Source organism: Salvelinus namaycush, chromosome 17 (genome assembly GCF_016432855.1).
Source record: "Salvelinus namaycush isolate Seneca chromosome 17, SaNama_1.0, whole genome shotgun sequence".
NCBI classification, from domain to species: domain Eukaryota; kingdom Metazoa; phylum Chordata; class Actinopteri; order Salmoniformes; family Salmonidae; genus Salvelinus; species Salvelinus namaycush.
The window spans coordinates 11,082,002-11,104,292 of NC_052323.1; the positions used below are offsets into that span (position 1 = coordinate 11,082,002).

At 44.4% G+C, this 22,291-nt stretch overlaps 1 protein-coding gene and 1 pseudogene across 1 annotated transcript in view; both read left to right on the forward strand.

Moving 5' to 3' along the window:
* The window catches only part of LOC120061894 (P2X purinoceptor 3-like), a 12,280-nt gene extending 5,046 nt beyond the window's left edge, over positions 1–7,234 (forward strand). Inside the window, exons 5-12 of the mRNA XM_039011671.1 lie at positions 5,274–5,364; positions 5,546–5,623; positions 5,799–5,940; positions 6,193–6,329; positions 6,495–6,600; positions 6,680–6,745; positions 6,895–6,972; positions 7,109–7,234. Coding sequence (XP_038867599.1) covers positions 5,274–5,364; positions 5,546–5,623; positions 5,799–5,940; positions 6,193–6,329; positions 6,495–6,600; positions 6,680–6,745; positions 6,895–6,972; positions 7,109–7,234 — 824 coding nt within the window. The remainder of the gene's footprint in view (positions 1–5,273; positions 5,365–5,545; positions 5,624–5,798; positions 5,941–6,192; positions 6,330–6,494; positions 6,601–6,679; positions 6,746–6,894; positions 6,973–7,108) is intronic.
* A 3,440-nt stretch (positions 7,235–10,674) lies between these two features.
* On the forward strand, positions 10,675–18,703 carry LOC120061895 (annotated as a pseudogene).
* Positions 18,704–22,291: the final 3,588 nt, after the last annotated feature.

Below are 22,291 nucleotides of genomic sequence, written 5' to 3' on the forward strand. Positions count from 1 at the left end.
TTTTCCCAGAAGAGGTTAGAGTCTATGGATTCTTCAATTACATTGAGCTGATTTCTGATGTGCTGTTCCTTCTTTTTCCATAGTGTATTTCTGTATTGTTTTAGTGATTCACCATAGTGAAGCCGTAGACTCGGGTTTTATGGGTCTCTATGTTTTTGGTTGGACAGGTTTCTCAATTTCTTTCTTAGAGTTTTGCATTCTTCATCAAACCATTTGTCATTGTTGTTCATTTTCTTCTGTTTTCTGTTTGTAATTTTTAGATTTGATTAAAAAAAATATATATATATTTCACCTTTATTTAACCAGTTCTCATTTGCAACTGCGACCTGGCCAAGATAAAGCATAGCAATTCGACATATACAACAACACATAGTTACACATGGAATAAACAAAACATAGTCAATAATACAGTAGAACAAAAGAAAACAAAAAGTCTATATACAGTGAGTGCAAATGAGGTAAGATAAGGGAGTTAAGGCAATAAATAGGCCATGGTGGCGAAGTAATTACAATATAGCAATTCAACATTGGAATGATAGATGTGCAGAAGATGAATGTGCAAGTAGAGATACTGGGGTGCAAAGGAGCAAGATAAATTAATATATACAGTATGGGGATGAGGTAGGTAGATAGATGGGCTGTTTACAGATGGGCTATGTACAGGTGCAGTGATCTGTGAGCTGCTCTGACAGCTGGTGCTTAAAGCTAGTGAGGGAGATATGAGTCTCCAGCTTCAGAGATTTTTGCAGTTCGTTCCAGTCATTGGCAGCAGAGAACTGGAAGGAAAGACGACCAAAGGAGGAATTGGCTTTGGGGGTGACCAATGAGATATACCTGCTGGAGCGCGTGCTACGAGTGGGTGCTGCTATGGTGACCAGTGAGCTGAGATAAGGCGGGGCTTTACCTAGCAGAGACTTGTAGATGACCTGTAGCCAGTGGGTTTCGCGACGAGTATTAAGCGAGGGCCAACCAACGAGAGCGTACAGGTCGCAATGGTGGGTAGTGTATGGGGCTTTGGTGACAAAACGGATGGCACTGTGATAGACTGCATCCAGTTTGTTGAGTAGAGTGTTGGAAGCTATTTTATAGATGACATCACCGAAGTCAAGGATCGGTAGGATGGTCAGTTTTACGAGGGTATGTTTGGCAGCATGAGTGAAGGATGCTTTGTTGCGACATAGGAAGCCAATTATAGATTTCATTTTGGATTGGAGATGCTTAATGTGAGTCTGGAAGGAGAGTTTACAGTCTAACCAGACACCTAGGTATTTGTAGTTGTCCACGTATTCTAAGAGCCGTCCAGAGTAGTGATGCTGGACGGGCGAGCAGGTGGCAGGTGCGGGCAGTGATCGGTTGAATAGCATGCATTTAGTTTTACTTGCGTTTAAGAGCAGTTGGAGGCCACGGAAGGAGAGTTGTATGGCATTGAAGCTCGTCTGGAGGTTAGTTAACACAGTGTCCAAAGAAGGGCCAGAAGTATACAGAATGGTGTCGTCTGCGTAGAGGTGGATCAGAGAATCACCAACAGCAAGAGCAACATCATTGATATATACAGAGAAGAGAGTCGGCCCGATGATTGAACCCTGTGGCACCCCCATAGAGACTGCCAGAGGTCCGGACAACCGGCCCTCCGATTTGACACACTGAACTCTATCAGAGAAGTAGTTGGTAAACCAGGCGAGGCAATCATTTGAGAAACCAAGGCTGTCGAGTCTGCCAATAAGAATGTGGTGATTGACAGAGTCGAAAGCCTTGGCCAGGTCGATGAAGACAGCTGCACAGTAATGTCTCTTAACGATGGCGGTTATGATGTCGTTTAGGACCTTGAGCGTGGCTGAGGTGCACCCACGACCAGCTCTGAAACCAGATTGCATAGCGGAGGTACGGTGGGATTCGAAATGGTCGGTAATCTGTTTGTTAACTTAGCTTTCGAAGACCTTAGAAAGACAGGGTAGGATAGATATAGGTCTTGAGCAGTTTGGGTCTAGAGTGTCTCCCCTTTGAAGAGGGGGATGACCGCGGCAGCTTTCCAATCTTTGGGAATCTCAGACGATACGAAAGAGAGGTTGAACAGGCTAGTAATAGGGGTTGCAACAATTTTGGTAGATCATTTTAGAAAGAAAGGGTCCAGATTGTCTAGCCCGGCTGATTTGTAGGGGTCCAGATTTTGCAGCTCTTTCAGAACATCAGCTATCTGGATTTGGGTAAAGGAGAAATGGTGGGGGCTTTGGCGGGTTGCTGTGGAGGGTGCCGGGCAGTTGACCGGGGTAGGGGTAGCCAGGTGGAAAGCATGGCCAGCTGTAGAGAAATGCTTATTGAAATTCTCTATTATAGTGGATTTATCGGTGGTGACAGTGTTTCTTAACCTCAGTGCAGTGGGCAGCTGGGAGGAGGTGCTCTTATTTTCCATGGACTACAGTGTCCCAAAACTTTTTTGAGTTAGTACTACAGGATGCAAATTTCTGTTTGAAAAAGCTAGCCTTAGCTTTCCTAACTGCCTGTGTATATTTGTTCCTAACTTTCCTGAAAAGTTGCATATCACGGGGGCTATTCGATGCTAATGCAGAACGCCACAGGATGTTTTGTGCTGGTCAAGGGCAGACAGGTCTGGAGTGAACCAAGGACTATATCTATTCCTAGTTCTACATTTTTTGAATGGGGCATGCTTATTTAAGATGGTGAGGAAGGCACTTTTAAAGAATAGCCAGGCATCATCTACTGACGGGATGAGGTCAATGTCATTCCAGGATACCCCGGCCAGGTCGATTAGAAAGGCCTGCTCGCAGAAGTGTTTTAGGGAGCGTTTGACAGTGATGAGGGGTGGTCGTTTGGTCGCAGACCCATTACGGATGCAGGCAATGAGGCAGTGATCGCTGAGATCTTGATTGAAAACAGCAGAGGTGTATTTGGAGGGCGAGTTAGTTAGGATGACATCTATGAGGGTTCCCGTGCTTACGGATTTGGAGTTGTACCTGGTAGGCTCATTGATAATTTGTGTGAGATTGAGGGCATCAAGCTTGGATTGTAGGATGGCCAGGGTGTTAAGCATGTCCCAGTTTAGGTCACCTAGTAGCACGAGCTCAGAAGATAGATGGGGGGCAATCAATTCACATATGGTATCGAGGGCACAGCTGGGGGCAGAGGGAGGTCTATAGCAAGCGGCAACAGTGAGAGACTTGTTTCTGGAAAGGTGAATTTTTAGAAGTAGAAGCTCGAATTGTTTGGGTACAGACCTGAATAGCAAGACAGAACTCTGCAGGCTATCTTTGCAGTAGATTGCAACACCGCCCCCTTTGGCAGTTCTATCTTGGCGGAAAATGTTATAGTTAGTGATGGAGATTTCAGGGTTTTTGGTGGTTTTCCTTAACCAGGATTCAGACACGGCTAAGACATCCGGGTTGGCAGAGTGTGCTAAAGCAGTGAGTAAAACAAACTTAGGCTTCTAATGTTAACATGCATGAAACCAAAGATGTTACGGTTACAGAAGTCAACAAATGAGAGCACCTGGGAAGTGGGAGTGGAGCTAGGCACTGCAGGACCTGGATTAACCTCTACATCACCAGAGGAACAGAGGAGAAGTAGGATAAGGGTACGGCTAAATGCTATACGAACTGGCCGTCTAGCACGTTCGGAACAGAGAGTAAAAGGAGCAGGTTTCTGGGCACGATAGCATAGATTCAAGGCATAGTGTACAGACAAAGGTAAGGTAGGATGTGAGTACATTGGAGGTAAACCTAGGCATTGAGTAATGATGAGAGAGATATAGTCTCTAGAGACGTTTAAACCAGGTGATGTCATCGCATATGTAGGAGGTGGGACAACATGGTTGGTTAAGGCATATTGAGCAGGGCTAGAGGCTCTACAGTTAAATAAGACAGTAATCACTAACCAGGATAGTAATGGACGAGGCATATTGATATTAGAGAGAGGCATGCGTAGCCAAGTGAACATATGGGTCCAGTGAGTGGTTGGGCTGACTGGGGACACGGCGATTCAGACAGTTAGCAGGCCGATGCTAACACGCTAACAGTTAGTAGGCCGGGGCTAAACAAGCTAGCAGTTAGCAGACCGGGGCTGGCAAGCTAGCAGTTAGCAGACCGGGGCTAGCAAGCTAGCAGTTAGCAGACCGGGTTAGCAAGCAAGCAGTTAGCAGGGGCTAGCAGTTAGCAGACCGGGGCAGGCAAGCTAGCAGTTAGCAGACCGGGGCTAGAAAGTTAGCCTTTGGGGGACTTCGCGATGGGGGTAAGTCTGTTTTTGCCTCTTTGTGCGGTGATGTCGATAGACCAGTCGTGGAATTAGTAGGGTTCCAAGTAGCTCTAGGTAGCTAGCAGGCCTAGCAGGTTAGCAGAATGGGCCTTCAGCGGGCGTCACGCCTGAGGGGCCTGTTGGAGTCCTCGGGCAGATTATGTCGGTATTCCAGTCGTAGAGGATCGGCGGGGTTCCGTGCCCCGTACCGGCAGTAAAAGGGGTCCGGATATTGTAGCCCAGGAGTGGGCTTTGGTGGAAGCACAGGAGCCCTGTCCGGGCTAGCTTCAGGCTAATTGGTGCTTGCTCCGGGATGGAAACCCTAGCCAGGAGTGGTCACCTGGGATTGCGGTTAGCTAGTTGCGAAGATCCAGATGAAAATGTTCAGAGTTTGCGGTAGGAATCGGGGGATATGGAGAGAAATAGGTCCGTTATGCTCTGGTTTGAGTCACGTTGTTCGAACTGGCGAGAGCTTTCCGAGCTAAAGGTTAGCTGATGACCGCTAGCAATGGTTTGCTAACTGATAGCTGGTAGGTAGTTAGCTGGCTAGCTTCAGTTGAGGGATTCCAGATCCGAAGTAAAATAGAAAGACTTTAGAAAAAAAGCAGACCCATGCCACATTGGGTGAGGCGGGTTGCAGGAGAGTATTTAGAAGTTGAGGTTTTCCGCTTGGGGTTGCTCATCTGTGGGGTTATATAATGAAGTGGTCTGGTCTGACCCACTCGGGGTGGGGAGAGTATGGAAACGGTGAGTTTCAACTCTTTCCTCTTCTTGCATTCTACACCATTCCCCTGCTGGGACTCCATTGATCCTTCCTCTCTCTCTCTCTCTCTCTCTCTCTCTCTCTCTCTCTCTCTCTCTCTTTCTCTCTCTCTCTCTCTTTCTCTCTCTCTCTCTCCTTCTCTCTCTCCTTCTGTCTCTCTCTCTCTCTCCTTCTGTCTCTCTCTCTCTCTCTCTCTCATGCTTTCTCTCTCTGACTCTCTCTCTCTCTCTTTCTCTCTCTCTCTCTATCTCTCTCTCCTCCACAGGAATAATAACTGGTGCCTGTGTGAACTCCTCTGAAGGAGGCCGCTGTGAGATGGAGGGTTGGTGCCCTGCTGAGAATGACAAAGTCATAATGTAAGACCTCTCTTTCATTTTCTCTTTCTCTCTTTCTCTCTCAGGCTCTGTCTCATAAAGAAAGCTGCTTCATATAGACCATAATATCATGAACATATGACATGTCATGTTTACAACTTGTGCATCCCACCTACCGAAGTCTTTCTTCTCTCTCTCTTTTCTCTCCCTAACCCTTTCCCAGGCAACCAATGATGGAGGTGGAAAACTTCACCATCTTCATCAAGAACAGTATCCGCTTCCCTATGTTCAACGTCACCAGGTCCCACACACCTCTCATTTCTTGGGCTGTATTGGGGAAGACCTTTATGATGTTGTGCTCGAGTACTTTCAGGAGATCTCACTCCAACTTTCTTGTCAAGGCGGTGCCCTCTCTTTTCTACCGAAGAAGGGGATTTGGCTCTATCACTCAAATGTATACCTTCTCTCTCCCACAGAGGGAACTTCCCGTCATCGCTGAATAAAACTTATATCAGGAGCTGTACATATGACCCGGAGCACAACCGGCACTGTCCCATCTTCAAGGTGGGAGATGTGCTGCGCTATACTGGACAGAACTTCTCCACCATTGCTCAGACAGTGAGACTCATCTCCTCCCCTCTTCATCATCATCTCCTCTATCTCCATCTCTCTCCCCCGAGGGTCTCCCATCTTTCTTTTCTCTCCTCCCCCTCTCTGTTATATTCTGCTTTCTCAACCTCTCTCTTTCCCACTTCTCCCTCTCCATTTCATATATCTCCAGTCCCACCTGCTTGTCCCTACATTTCCTCTTCCCCCTCCTCACCTATCTGCCCTTCTCTTCTTTTCCCTCCCTCTGTCGCCCTCTATCAGGGTGGAGAGATCGGGATCAATATTGAATGGGAGTGTAATCTGGATGAGTCAGAAGAAAGATGTCAACCACATTACTCCTTTACGCGACTTGATGCTGTGTTTCAGAAGAACGCCATCTCTCAGGGATACAACTTCAGGTGCTGTAACCCCTTTCAGTTTAGTACTGTTCAAGAGACTCCCCCTCTTTCTTCCTCCTTCTCCCCATCCTCTTTTTTTTCTCCTCTCCATCCTTCTTACCCGCCCTCCTCTCGTTTTATTTCTGTGTTCAATGACACTGTCTCCCCCTCTCTCACCATCCACAGATTTGCCAAATATTACAAAACGGAGAATGGGATGAAGAATCGGACGGACTTCCGCACTCTCCACAAGGCCTACGCCATCCGCTTTGACATCCTGGTCACTGGGCTTGTGAGTGTGGATTAGGGTGTGTGTGCGTGTACCTGTTATCTGTGTATTATACGGGATTCATCTGTCTTTGTCCTTTCAGGCAGGGAAGTTCAACACAGTTCCTACTCTGATCAACCTAGTGGCAGCCTTTACCTCTGTGGGACTGGTAAGGCTTCTGTACTCAGACTGTATGCTTTAAAAGGAGGTTATACAATACGTTTTGAATGTTACCTCCATTAACCCTAGAATCGAGGCAAGTATTTCAGGATTCTTTAGGTCAACTTGTGTAACTGTCTTTGTTCTGATATGCTGCAGGGTACGGTCCTCTGTGATATCATCCTCCTGAACTTCCTGAAGGGGGCGGACCAATACAAGGCCAAGAAATTTGAAGAGGTTTTTTTTAATTACACAGATAAAAGCATATTATTTTTGTGTTATACTGTAAGTCATTTGTGTGTGGGAGAGAGGTGAAGAGCATCTCGAGACAGTCTTATTCTCTCTCTCTCTCTCCCTCGCTTCCTCTCCCTAGGTTTCTGAGTCACAGATACAGATATTACTCTCCCGAGAAAGTTGCAGCCAGCTGTCAGTCAAAGCAGAGGAGAAGATTTCAGATGACTCGGGAGCTGTCTCCCTTTACCTGGACCAGCAGCTTTGAGTGACAGTCCACTTCAACCAATCGGCAGAGAGGATCCTCCACCACTTCCTTATTTTATTAGCAGCTGTTGATAAGTCCCATGTTCATGTGAGGGAAGGTTACGATTTAACGTCTGAGGAACTTTTTAAATGTTTAAAAAAATATATGTTTTAAGATCTTTTGGGGCAAACTATTTCTGAACTCTACTGTAGCTTAAAATAACTTTATAAACAGTTACATCAATATACATAAAAGCTCTGCCCTGGTCCCATTGCTTATGTACATGTACTATGTAGTTCATATGTTACATTTACCTGGCCTCATCCCTTTCTTCATCTCTGTCTTGCTCTCATAACCTCCATTTGTGATGTTCTATAACGATGGGGGGGTTTAAAGGGGTATGAGAAGAGATGACGTGGTTCTATAATCATCTTGGACCCTCAAAAAACAACAGTAACCAGTAAATAAATGTGTCGGAATTGACTGAGTCGCTCCTGCTGTATTTTGTGTGTGTCTGTATCTGATTCTATTGCAATTTATCTACGTACTTGTGTGTCAGATGAACTCCTGGATACCATTTGAATGTCTCTGTGTCCAGTATGAAGGAAGTTAGAGGTCATTTTGTGAACCAATGCTAACTAGCGGTAGTGCAATGACTGGAAGTCTAGGTGGACCAGGTGGACAGGGGTGGTCTGCCAGTTACATGGACGACAACCCAACTTGGGAGGGGAGGAGGTTTCAGCGGGTGGAATAGTGGAAAACAATATAAAATATCATGGTACAGCTATATGGACACTCAATCATCATGGTACTTTTAATGGTAAGTTTACAAACATATTATGATAAATAGAATTGAAACTTGTGTCTCATTATGGTAAATGGGGAAATAAGTATAGCTAGTTATAATTGTAATGGCTTAGCAGATAATAAGAAAAGACGATCAGTATTTACCTGGCTAAAAGAGAAGGAATATAATATCTATTGTTTACAGGAAACTCATTCAACAATATTAGATGAAGTTATACTTCTCCCATGGGCAAAGAAACTCAAAAGGGATGACGATATTAATTAACAATAATAATTTGCACAATTTGCACATTCGGATCATAATAAATATCATTATTACTGACCTAAAACAGGGAATTTTTATTCTGATTAAATGTCAGGAATTGTGAAAAACTGAGTTTAAATGTATTTGGCTAAGGTGTATGTAAACTTCTGACTTCAACTGTAATAATTTATTTACCCTACAAGCAATACAAGACTCTATTATTATTGTGGGAGATTATAATATGGTTTTAAATACCTCAATGAGATACAGTGAATTATAAGTGAAAAAATCTGTCTGTAAACAATTGTTGGAAAAATTACTTGTGTCATGCACAAAGTAGATGTCCTAACCGACTTGCCAAAACTATAGTTTGGCTGGGGGCAGTATTGAGTGGCTTGGATGAATAAGGTGCCCAGAGGTGCCCAGAGTAAACGGCCTGCTCCTCAGTCCCAGTTGCTAATATATGCATATTATTAGTATATTTGGATAGAAAACACTCTGAAGTTTCTAAAACTGTTTGAATGATGTCCGTGAGTATAACAGAACTCATATGGCAGGCAGAAAAAAAATCCAACCAGGAAGTGGGAAATCTGAGGTTGGTCGATTTTCAACTCAGTCCCTATTGAAGATACAGTGGGATATTGGTCATGTTGCACTTCCTAAGGCTTCCAATAGATGTCAACCGTCTTTAGAAACTTGTTTGAGGCTTCTACTGTAAAGGGGGGCTGAATGAGAGGGGATTGAGTCAGAGGTCTGGCAGAGTGCCAGGAGCTGGTCATGCGCATTCACATGAGAGGTAGCTCCCGTTCCATTTGCTTTTTCTGAAGACAAAGGAATTCTCCGGGTTGGAACATTATTGAAGATATATGTAAAAAATCCTAAAGATTGATTCTATACATCGTTTGACATGTTTCTATGGACTGTAACGGAACTTTTTGACATTTCGTCTGCAACTAGTGAACGCGCTTCGTCAGTTAGATTTGTTTACCAAACGCGCTAACAAAAGTAGCTATTTGGACATAAATTATGGACATTATCGAACAAATCAAACATTTATTGTGGAACTGGGATTACCGGGAGTGCATTCTGGTGAAGATCATCAAAGGTAAGTGAATATTTATAATGTTATTTCTGACTTCTGTTGACTGCACAATATGGCAGATTGTCTTGATTGGGCTCTGAGCGCCGACCTCAGATTATTGCATGGTTTGCTTTTTCCGAAAAGCTTTTTTGAAATCTGACACAGCGGTTGCATTAAGGAGAAGTGGATCTAAAATTCCATGTATAACACTTGTATCTTTGATCAACGTTTATTATGAGTATTTCTGGAAATTGATGTGGCTCTCTGCAAAATCACCGGATGTTTTTGGAAGTACTGAACATAACGCGCCAATATATACTGAGATTTCTTTATATAAATATGAACTTTACCGAACAAAACATACATGTAATCTGTAACATGAAGTCCTATGAGTGTCATCTGATGAAGATCATCAAAGGTTAGTGATTAATTTGATCTCTATTTCTGCTTTTTGTGACTCCTGTCTTTGGCTGGAAAAATGGCTGTGTTTTTCTGTGATTTGGCGGTGACCTAACATAATCGTTTGTGGTGCTTTCGCTGTAAAGCCTTTTTGATATCGGACACTGTGGTGGGATTAACAACAAGATTATCTTTAAAATGGTATAAGATACTTGTATGTTTGAGGAATTTTAATTATGAGATTTCTGTTGTTTGAATTTGGCGCCCTGCACTTTCACTGGCTGTTGTCATATCGATCCCGTTAACGGGTTCCCAGCCATAAGAAGTTTTAACAAGAAATTTGTGGAGTGGTTGAAAAACGAGTTTTAATGACTCCAACCTAAGTGTATGTAAACTTCCAACTTCAACTGTATATATTTTAAATAATATCATATATACCGTATCAGTCAAAAGTTTGGACACACCTACTCATTCAAAAGTTTTTCATTGTAGAGCAATAGCGAAGACATCAAAACTATGAAATAACACGTGTAATCATGGAGTAACCAAAACAGTGTTAACAAATCAAAATATATTTTATATTTGAGATTCTTTGAAGGAGCTACCCTTTGCCTTGATGACAGTTTTGCACACTCTTGGCATTTTCTCAACCAGCTTCACCTGGAATGCTTTTCCAACAGTCTTGAAGGAGTTCCTACATATGCTGAGCACTTGTTGGCTGCTTTTCCTTCACTCCAACTCATCCCAAACCATCTCAATTGGTTTGAGGTCGGGTGATTGTGGAGAACAGGTCATCTGATGCAGCACTCCATCACTCTTCTTCTTGGTCAAATAGTTCTTACACAGCCTGGAGGTGTGTTGGGTCATTGTCCTGTTGAAAAACAAATAATAGTCCCACTAAACTCAAAACCGATGGTATGGCGTATTGAAATGCATTCCAGGTAACTACCTCATGAAGCTGGTTGAGAGAATGCCAAGAGTGTGCAAAGCTGTCATCAAGGCAAAGGGGGGCTACTTTGAAGAATCTCAAATATATTTTGATTTGTTTAACACTTTTTTGGTTACTACATGATTCCATATGTGTTATTTCATAGTTTTGATGTCTTCACTATTATTATACAATGTAGAAAATAGTCTAAATAAATAAAAAACCTTGAATGAGTAGGTTTTTGTCCAAACTTTTGACCGGTACTGTACATTACATATATATGATTTGCTGTATATGGATTATGGATTAGACAGACCAGCAGCTATTGAGATTTACATACAGAGAACAATCTGGAATATTCCTTGTTTGTCCACAGTCTTTGTTCAGTTTCAGGCATGTGCCTTGGCGTCTCTTCTCTTGTTAGGAAGAATGCCAGGATTTGTCTCTTTTTCATCCTAGTCTTTCTCCAATGTCACACTTTTTCCCGGATGGATTCTTGACATATTCTTTCCCCTTATATCCTGTCTGTTGCATGATCACTCCAGTTGTCCATATGTTGTCCGAAAAGTTGAAACATCACTCTGTAGACTCAGCAGTGTCAAAAAAACAGCTCAAACTCATTTAAGTCTCTCCTTGTCTTGCTCACAATCAAATTCTCTCTCTCTTGTTTCTCTTGTTTCTCTGTAGCCTATCTCTACAAAAGTCACATTTTGTCTATTTTCGTGGTGAAGTTGTTCTTTCTTTTGCTCCTAGAGGGATCATGTCATCACTGGGAGGAGAGTAGAGGAATACGCGTTTCACAGGCCTTACAGACAAGCAGACAGGCAGACAGGCAGACACATCCAGACCAATGAGAAAGCCCAGTGAGGCTGGATAGCCTAACTACTCTATAGCCCTTGCCCTTTCATCCACAAGTGACAGTGACTCAGACTCTCTCCCTTTCTTTCTTTATCTCTATCACTCTCACTCTGTGTGCCTCTGTCACAGGTGCACACTGGCAAACTTCTGCTTTCTCTGCCCAGTGTGGTCAGAGAAAGCAATTTTTACATGTCTGAGCAAAGTAAGTTTGGCTCACGTTAGGAGAGACATTACTTCTACTGTTCCACACAAAGATATGTGGCAAATGACAAAATCCTTCTTGTTCTTCTAGCTGTTTTTTAGCGTTTGAGTTGTGTCTCTGCAGAAGCGATAGTTACAGGGATGGTAAAAACAGCTATATTGATGTAGCAACATCAGGAAAACTGTGGAGAAGGGAGTTGTGCTTCAAAATTAGCAAGTTTGTAACATCTTTAATTGAGCCTCTCATTCTTAATTGCCAGCCTCAATGCGTTACGGAAATAGATTAACTGTCGCCTCCAAGAAGCTCTGGGGACAGCTCATCTGGATACTGGACAGACGATAAATTGCCAGATGCAAACAGATTATCGTCTTTAGCAGACAACAGTTCTTGAGGGCGGAACAAAGATAGCAGTTTGCGTTTTTGTTCATACATGTTGAACCAGCGTTTGAGTTGTGTGGTTGCAATATCAACTGTCTCTTATCTCTGGTCTTTCTTGGCATGCATCATTCAAGACTGTGTTTAAATTGTGTGCAGCACAATGGACATATAATGCACAATGTCTCAGGAAAGACTGTCTGGGTTGGTAATACTCACTATAGAAAACAGTCAGGCCCCCAACCTGGACCTACAGGCCGTGGTGAAAACATTTGCACACAAAAAAGGACTTCAGGACACCAGGGGAGTCTCTTAAGTTGGATTTAATTTACCTTGAATGTTGCAGCCCATTTGTGTAGGCTACTAGCCAGACAAAACCAGCTGAGTTCAACAATCAATAGTGGCTGAATTTATCCTCAAGCCAACTACTTTTTCCTCATTGTTAGGCTGTTTGATGTGAATTTTTATTAAAAAGTTTATAAATAGAAGCTAAATACGGTATATAGCAAAAGATAGTACACTGCATAATGAAACAAACCCTAATAAGCTAGTGTTTTGAGGATGGACTGACTATTATTTGGCATTAATAGACTGGTTATACGCACAAATTTTATCCAAGCTGGGTGAGAGTGTGAGGACGGCTCATCTCATGCAGATTCAGGTAACCTATACAGGACAGTTGCTTATTCCCCCAAAACTTAATTGGTAGCTGATTTGTGTAGGCTACTAGCCAGACAAAACCAGCTGAGTTCAACAATAAATAGTGAATGAATTTATCACGGCTATTTGATGTGTAATTTTTTATAAAAAGTTCCTAAATAGCAGCTATATACAGCTATAGATCGTACACTGCATAATAAAGCAGTCCCTAGTAAGCTAGTGTTTTGAGGGTGGACTGACTGTATTATTTGGCATTAATAGACTGGTTTTACACACAACAACTTTCTATTCAAGCTGGGAGAGAGCGTGAGGACGGCTTATGTCTGTAACGGCTTTCCTCCTCCTCTTCATCCGAAGAGGAGGAGCAGGGATTGAACCAAAATGCAGCGGGTTGTGAATACATAATGATTTATTAAAGCAAACGACGAAACACGAAAACAAACACTTGGAAGGATTACAAAATAACAAAACAACGTAGACTGACCTGAACGTAAGAACTTACATGTAACACGAAGAACGCACGAACCGGGAAAACAGACTACACAAAAACCGAACGAACAAACATACCGAAACAGTCCCGTGTGGCGCAACATACACAGACACGGAAGACAACCACCCACAAACAAACAGTGTGAAAACACCTACCTTAATATGACTCTCAATCAGAGGAAATGAAAACCACCTGCCTCTAATTGAGAGCCATATCAGGTCACCCTTTAAACCAACATAGAAACAGAAAACATAGACTGCCCACCCAAACTCACGTCCTGACCAACTAACACATACAAAACTAACAGAAAACAGGTCAGGAACGTGACAATGTCCTGCAGGTTGATTAGAATAGCTGTTGCATTGAACATTTTATTTACAATTTGCAATGTGTAGATTTCTAACTTTATTCACTGAAAAAGTTATTAACCTCTACCGCTATTATTGCCAACAGCCAGCAGTTGTGACACCATGTATAGCTTCGTGAAATGTTAGGCTTAACATGAGAAAATTACGACCAAATAGGCCTACCAATAAACCATTAGCTAAAGCAACACTATACATGCCCTGGCACCACAGAAAGGTATCATCGATTCTATACTGAACAAAATTATAAACACGCAACAAGTGTTGGTCCCATGTTTCATGAGCTGAAATAAAAGATCCCAGAACTTTTCCATACGCACAAAAGCTTATTTCTCTCAAATGTTTTGCTATAATTTGTTACATAGGTTACACAGCTGCTCCTTGTGCTGGGGACAATAAAAGGTCACTCTAAAATGTGCAGTTTTGTCACACAACACAATGCCACAGATGTCTCAAGTTTTGACGGGATGTGCAATTGGCATGCTGACTGCAGAGCTGAGCTGTTGCCAGATAATTGAATGTTAATTTCTCTGCCATAAGCCAGGCCTCACAACAGCAGACCATGTGTAACCACGCCAGACCAGGACCTCCACATCCAGCTTCTTGACCTGTGGGATCGTCTGAGAACAGTCACCTGGACAGCTGATGAAACTGAGGAGTATTTCTGTCTGTAATAAAGCCCTTTTGTGGGGAAAAACTAATTTTGATTGGCTGGGCCTGGCTCCCCAGTGGGTGGGCCTATGCCCTCCCAGGCCCGCCATGGCTGTGCCGCTGCCCAGTCATGTGAAATCCATAGATTAGGGCATAATGAATTTATTTCAATTGACTGATTTCCTTATATGAACTGTAATTCAGTAAAATCGTTGAAATTATAGCATGTTGCCTTAATATTTTTGTTCAGTAGACTTGTTACAACTTAGCATGTTACCTTAGCATTCATCTACTTAGCATGTTAGCTAACCCTTCCCCTAACCCTAAACGTAAACCTTTAACCTCACTCCTAACATTAACTCCAACCTTAACCCTAACCTAGCTAACATTAGCATTAGCCACTTGGCCACCATTAGAAACAACAAATTGGAATTTGTAACACATCATACCTATTGGAATTTGTAACATACTACACATCCTACATATCATATTATTTCATGTAACCTAATATAACATGTCAAATTAAATGGAGTAGCACCGATTTTAGTAACATAATACATTTTCCTCTGAGACCAGGTTGATCTATGCTGCAGTTGTCTATGTGCCTGGAGGCTAGGGTCAGTCTGTTATATCTGGTTTAATTATCCCGTCTGATCTGTGGTCCTGTGTGAATTTAAGTATGCTCCCTCTAATTCTCTCTTTCTCCCTCTCTTTCTCCCTCCCCTCCCAGAGGACCTGAACCCTAGGACCATGCCTCAGGACTACCTGGCCTGACGACTCCTTGCCAGTGGCTATTTTAGCATGTAAATCTTGTTGGGGCAAACCATTTTCTGGGGGGGGGGGGTGCATGCCAGCAAAGCCACTACACAACAGAATACTAAACAATACATTGTTTGCACTATAACGTTGACAAACGGTGCTCACAAACTGTTAGGGCCTACATAAAGCTGTCCCAACAGCAGAGTCCCAAAACCTTACAACTGCTACATCTGGCTATCAGCGGAGCCTTGTCTGGCAGAGAAACAGTTCATTCAGCCTCATTTACTGCCTTTTCAAAAAACATAGTTGATATGGCTGACTTGCTTAAACAAATGTGGTTTCTACTGACAATTGAGATGTACAAACTATGGCATAAGGGGACGACATGACTGCACGGCCAGGCACGACTCCAAAACCATCATTAAGTTTGCCGATAACACAACAGTGGTAGGCCTGATCACCGACAACAACGAGACAGCTTATAGGAAGGAGGTCAGAGACCTGGCCGTGTGTTGCCAGGACAACAACCTCTCCCTCAACGTGATCAAGACAAAGGAGATGATTGTGGACTACAGGAAAAATTAGGACCGAGCACGCCCCCATTCTCATCGACAGGGCTGTAGTGGAGCAGGTTGAGAGCTTCAAGTTCCTTGGTGTCCACATCACCAACAAACTAAACTAACATGGTCCAAGCACACCACGACAGTCGTGAAGAGGGCACGACAAAACCTATTCCCCCTTAGGAGACTGAAAAGATTTGGCATGGGTCCTCAGATCCTCAAAAGGTTCTACAGCTGCACCATCGAGAGCATCCTGACTGGTTGCATCACTGCCTGGTATGGCAACTGCTCGGCCTCCAACCGCAAGGCACTACAGAGGGTAGTGCGTACGGCTCAGTACATCAGTGGGGCCAAGCTTCCTGCCATCCAGGACCTCTATACCAGGCGGTGTCAGAGGAGCTACACAGACTATTTGCATTGACCCCCCCCCCCCCCCCCCCCCCCTTTATGCCTCTGCTACTCTCTGTTATTATTTATGCATAGTCACTTAAAGAACTCTACCTACATGTACATATTACCTCAATTACCTCGACTAACCGGTGCCCCCGCACATTGACTCTGTACTGGTACCGCCTATATATATTCTCGCTATTGTTATTTTACTGCTGCTCTTTAACTACTTGTTACTTTATTAAATATATTTTTTTATTCTTATTTTTTAAACTGCATTGTTGGTTAGGGGCTTGTAAGTAAGCATTTCACTGTAAGGTCTACCTACACCTGTTGTATTCGGCGCATGTGACTAATAACATTTGATTTGATTTGAGTTCTTGACACTCAAACCGGTGCTCCTGGCACCTACTACCATACCCCGTTCAAAAGCACATACATCTTTTGTCTTGCCCATTCAGGTACACCATTCCCTGTGGACATGCTTTTCGCTGCAAGGTGGCCATCAAGGTACAGAGACACATTGATTGTATCATAGTGTACTGATATATTTGTCATTTGTACTTAACCTCCCTCTCTCCCAGTGTGTGCAGACTGTGTTCAGGTCCCTGTCATCTCTGGAGAAGACAGTAGAGAAGTGTCACATTGAGCTGGATGGAAGAGTCTCACCTTCACCCTGCAGTGCAAACATGGTACAGACTGGAAACATGCCGTTTAACCATAGAGCAGTTTGATATAAAGAGAGTCAACCCCTTTAAACCTCTTCGCACCATTAGTTTTCCCCTAACTATGGCATATTGTGTGTGTGTGTGTGTGTGTGTGTGTGTGTGTGTGTGTGTGTGTGTGTGTGTGTGTGTGTGTGTGTGTGTGTGTGTGTGTGTGTGTGTGTGTGTGTGTGTGTGTGTGTGTGTGAGCCGTATGGCGGCTGAAGACACACAACCTGTCATTCCAGGACAGTGAGAGTCTGCAGGTCGTGTTTGATAAAGAGAGCCGTGCTAACGTGCTTCGTGCCCCAGCCCTGGTCAGCACATTTCTCTCTCTCTCCTTCTCTCTCTCTCTCTCTCCCTATCTCGCTCTCGTGCTCTCTCTCCCTCTCTCTCAATCTCTATCAGTCTGTCAACGTTCTTCTCCTCAGATCTTCCCTCGAAAGCGCCTCTTTGGTTTTCCTTCTTTTTGTCCTCCAGGTTGTGGTTGACACAGTGCTGCACTTCCCTTCCTCTCTGGAAGAGGTGTGTCAGTGAGTGGAGTGTGGTTCAGGAACCATGTAGGTGAGGAGGCAGCTGAGGAGAAACTGTTTTTATTTTCGACCCTATTGAAGTGTTGAAGTGAGTTAAAAAAAAACAATTTTAGTAAGTCAAGAACCATATTTTGTAAAATTATAGTAGTTTTTAATATTCCAGGCCACTTAATGAAGTGTTACCTTGTCTTTCAAGGCTTGCTGGTGTTTGCAGAATCCACAGGTCTTCCTGTCTCATTGTATTTTGATGAGCCAGGCAGGTAAGGATACATATTCAAATCAAATCAAATTGTATTTGTCACATGCGCCGAATACAACAGGTGGAGACCTTACAGTGAAATGCTTACTTTACAAGCCCCTAACTGTCCCGGATCCCTCCGGAACTTTCATCACGCACACCTGTCCCCTATTCCCACTGATTGTACTTGTATAAGTGTGCCCTTTGGTTTCCATTGGGCTGTCGTTTTTTGTTCCAATGTCCGTTGGTGTGTGTGAGTACCTGTGCTGTGTGTTTTGGCTTTCGTGCCATTGTGGATTGCAGAGATGATTACGGGTCTCGTCCCGTGTGTTAATCATTGTGCGCGTGTGTTAATTATTCGAGGTACTCCTCGCTCTTTTGTTTGGGTTTCAACCCTGCGTTTTGTATAGTGTTTGTTTGGTCTTCGCCCTGTGCTTTTACACGGCACGCCGCAATTTGGGTACAGTAAAGACTCCTATCACGCATTCCTGCGCCTGTCTCCCGAATCCTTTACCAACGTGATTCCAACCAACAATCCAAAAAGAAAAATAACTGTTAAGAAAGTATTTAAGATGAAGAAAAAAATGAATAAAGAAAAAATAAGAAAATAGAAAAATAACAAATAATTAAAGAGCAACAATAAAATAACAGTAGAGAGGCTATATACAGGGGGTACCAGTACAGAGTCAAAGTGCAGTGGCACCGGTTAGTTGAAGTAATATGTACATGTAGGTAGAGGTAAAGTGACTATGCATAGATAATAAACAGAGAGTAGCAGCAGCGTAAAAATGGGGGAGGGAGGGACAATGGCCACATATGAATATTAAGTTCCTAGGATATTTTGTGTTACCTGTGTATGACTAATTTGTGTGTGTATCTGTTTTTGTCTGCCTCGTGGTGTTAAGTGTAACAGACAGTGTTCTGGAGGTGAACTTCGTGCTCGCCACTCTCTGACTACTCCAACCTCCGTAACCATAACATCAACAACACAAAACGGTAAATGAACATTAACTGTAAAACATTCAGAGCAGTCATACCTCTTTGTACAGGAACCTGCTCTTTACCCACAATCCTCTCCTCTCTCCCCAGAGCTCGCTCGCCGCCAGCTTCTGACGACTCGAAGAATGACAACATCGACTCCTACCTCATCGCCATGGAGACCAGTGAATTAGCGGGTCCCTCCGATGCACCCGCAGCTCGGACCCTCTCGCCCAATCACAACCCAGCCACATGTAGCTTATCATAGTGCAAGGAAGAGGAGGAAGAGACAGAGGACACTGACAGACCAGTAAAAATGTGAGTTTTGTTGTCGAATGGCTGAGTTACACAACTGCTGGGTTCAAAATGTAAGACCAACCCCTCTCTCGCTCTCCCACTCAAATCGAATCAAATCTCTCCCCCTCTCTCCCTCTCCATCCCTGCTCTGTGCCGCTCCCTGCTTTTCGGGTCAGTCTGTCCGACTGATTCTTAACTAACCAATCAAACGATCAAGAGCCAGGAAGTGCTGGCCAGCGACAGCGAGGATGATACCCCAGCAGCATCGCTGTGACATTGGGGTGGTGGAACAGGAGCACTGTGTGTTTGTGAGACTGTGTGTAAATCCATTTCACACCACTTATGGAATCCCTTTCAGGACAAATATTTAAAGAGATGAGGGACAGTGACGGGACATTCAGCCTTTTTATTGGACCATGATGATGACATCACCCTGGGGACTCCGGAGTTATGAGGAATTGGACAACAAGCACTTCCTGTTTATGTTGGCATGTCAATGATCAATGTACACAAGCCCTAGAATAAAACAAACACTATTTTCCTGAGTTAGAAAAAATAATTGTTTTATTTACATTCCAGAAAAGTCTACAATTGAAGGAAATGTTTTATGGGTCATTTTTGTGGTTTGTAAAATATTTTTAGATTAGATTTCCTTGCTTGTTAGAAGTATGTCTCCATAGACGGAGTAGAGTTTCTTTTGGAACCAAATGTCTGTGAGCCGCTGTTTCCGGGGAGGGGGACATTGCTGTGTTGCACCTGAAAACTCTTCCCTCTCGTCTGAGGCTTCCTCCTCTCCCTCTTTCTCTCTTTCTCCTCTTTTTCCATCTCCTTCTCCCTCTTCTTCCGTAACTTCTCCTCCTCTTTCTCCCTCCTCTCCTGCTCCCTCCGTCTCCTCCTCCTCTCTCTGGAGCTCAGCTCCTCCTCTTCCTCCCCCCTGACCGTGCGCCCCTCACCTGTCCCGTCACTAAAGTCCTGGATCAGGATTTTGGGGACAGGGACTTTAGGTTCCCCTTTCTCCCTGTCCTGTTTGGGCTGCTCCCCTTTGAGCCTGCGGAAGAGACCAAATCGCCTGGGGGTGTCGGTTGGTCCTCTGCCTGGTTTGGACACAGTCTGAGGTGGGACAGTGCCTGGGATGCTCCCTGTGACATGCCGTGGTGATTCTGGGTGTTTTGGTACCTGGATTGGAGCTGTGGTGTTAGGTTGTGGTTGGTCGAACTGAATGAGGCCTGCATTTGATTGGTTAGAGTGTGTGAAGGTGGCTTGTGATTGGTTGGGGTCGGTGAAGAGATCCTCAGAGAGCCTCCGAGTGAGCTTCCGTGAGCTGGAGGACTTGCAGAGCCGGAAGTCTTCGGAAGTGATTGCCAAAGGTCCATCACGGGCCTGAGTCCTTTGGGAGGAGACGTCCGCGTGTGTGGATACTGGGTTGCCAGATCCAGCCTTTGAGTCTGCAGGAGGTGGAGACTCACTCTTTTCACTCTTACTTTGGGACTTTGGTTTGCCAGGTATGAGAGTGAGGTCAGCTTTCAGTGATTCCCCCTGATGCGATGGTGGAAGGATGTCAGTTGAGGCTTCCTGTGAGGGAAATGTTAATGCTTTCTCTTCTTTCTCTCCTTCACTCTCTCTGACGTTCTGGGTCTCCTGATTCTTCTCTGGATGGATGGTGACTGGACCCTGGAGTTTTTCAGGAATCTTCTGGTCTTGGCCTGTTTGGTCTTGGCCTGAGGTCAACTCTGGAGAAACCTGGCTCTGATTGGCTGGTGTTATTCTAGAGGGCTCTGTGTATTGTACCTCTGTCTTTGATGCTGTCTCTGTGTGTGTCCGAAATTCATTTGGGGACGCTATGACTGCCTCTATCCCTGTGTTTGTGTCAGTGGTTTCTTCTATCCCTGTGTTTGGGCCAGTGACTTCCTCTATCCCTGTTTCAGTGGCTTCCTCTATCCCGGTGCTTGTGTCAGTGGCTTCCTCTATCCCTGTGTCAGTGGCTTCCTCTATCCCTGTGCTTGTGTCAGTGGCTTCCTCTATCCTTGTGTCAGTGGCTTTCTTTATCCCTGTGTTTGTGTCATTGGCTTTCTCTCTCCCTGTGTTTGTGTCATTGGCTTCCTCTGTCCCTGTGTTTGTGTCATTGGCTTCCTCTGTCCCTGTGTTTGTGTCAGTGGCTTCCTCTATCCCTGTGTTTGTGTCATTGGCTTCCTCTGTCCCTGTGTTTGTGTCATTGGCTTCCTCTGTCCCTGTGTTTGTGTCAGTGGCTTCCTCTGTCTCTGTGTTTGTGTCAGTGGCTTCCTCTGTCCCTGTGTTTGTGTCAGTGGCTTCCTCTGTCCCTGTGTTTGTGTCAGTGGCTTCCTCTGTCCCTGTGTTTGTGTGAGTGGCTTCCTCTATCCCTGTGTTTGTGTAAGTGGCTTCCTCTGTCCCTGTGTTTGTGTCAGTGGCTTCCTCTGTCCCTGTGTTTGTGTCAGTGGCTTCCTCTGTCCCTGTGTTTGTGTCATTGGCTTCCTCTGTCCCTGTGTTTGTGTCATTGGCTTCCTCTGTTCCTGTGTTTGTGTCCTTGGCTTCCTCTGTCCCTGTGTTTGTGTCCTTGGCTTCCTCTGTCCCTGTGTTTGTTTCATTGGCTTCCTCTATCCCTGTGTTTGTGTCATTGGCTTCCTCTATCCCTGTGTCAGTGACTTCCTCTATCCCTGTGTCAGTGGTTTCCTTTGTGCGCGTCTCTGTCCCTGTCTCTGCCCCTACCTCTATCTCTGACTCTTTCCCTGTCTCTATGTGTGTATCAGCCTCCATCTGTGACCCCAAGTCTGCCTCTACTCTTGTGTCTGACTCTATGTGCATCGCTGACTCATTTTCTTCCGGTGTCTCTGTTTCTGTATGTGCCTCTACCTCAGTTTCTACCTCTGTTTGTCTCTCTGCCTCAGATTTCTTGTCAGTGTGTGTCTCCATTGCTGTCCCTTTGTGTGACTGTGTCTCTGTATGTGCCTCTATCTCCTTGTTGGTATCAGTCTCTGTGTTCGTCTCTTTGTCTCTCTCTCTCAGTGACCCAATGTCTGTTTCTGCCTCTAAGTTTCTATCTGCCTCTTGTTGCGTGTCGGTCTCAGTGTCTGTCTCAGTGTCTGCATTAACATCTGTTTGAGTCTCTGTTTTTGACCCCACATCTGTCTCTGTTTCTACACTTGTATCTGTGTGTTGTCCTTTCTGTACCTCAGCCTCCATTTCTTCCTCTGTCTTGGCTTCTGTGTGAATCTGGATCTCTGTCACTGTTTCCTCCTCTGTCTTGGCTTCTGTGTGAATCTGGATCTCTGTCACTGTTTCCTCCTCTGTCTTGGCTTCTGCATGTGTCTCTGTCTCCTTGCGTTCCTCTGCCTCCCCCTTTGTCTCTGTCACTATGTGCTCTGTGATGATACGTGCACTCTCTGTTGACTGTTTGCTCAGTACTTCCTGTGTTTCCATGGAGCCTTTACTGTGGTTAGTTTCCTGTGACTGGCTGTCGCCGTGCTGCTCAGAGGCCTGTGTCTCGCTGAAACCACCCTGCTCCTCCTGGCCCTGTGAGGTGACGTGAGGGTCAGAGGTGAGC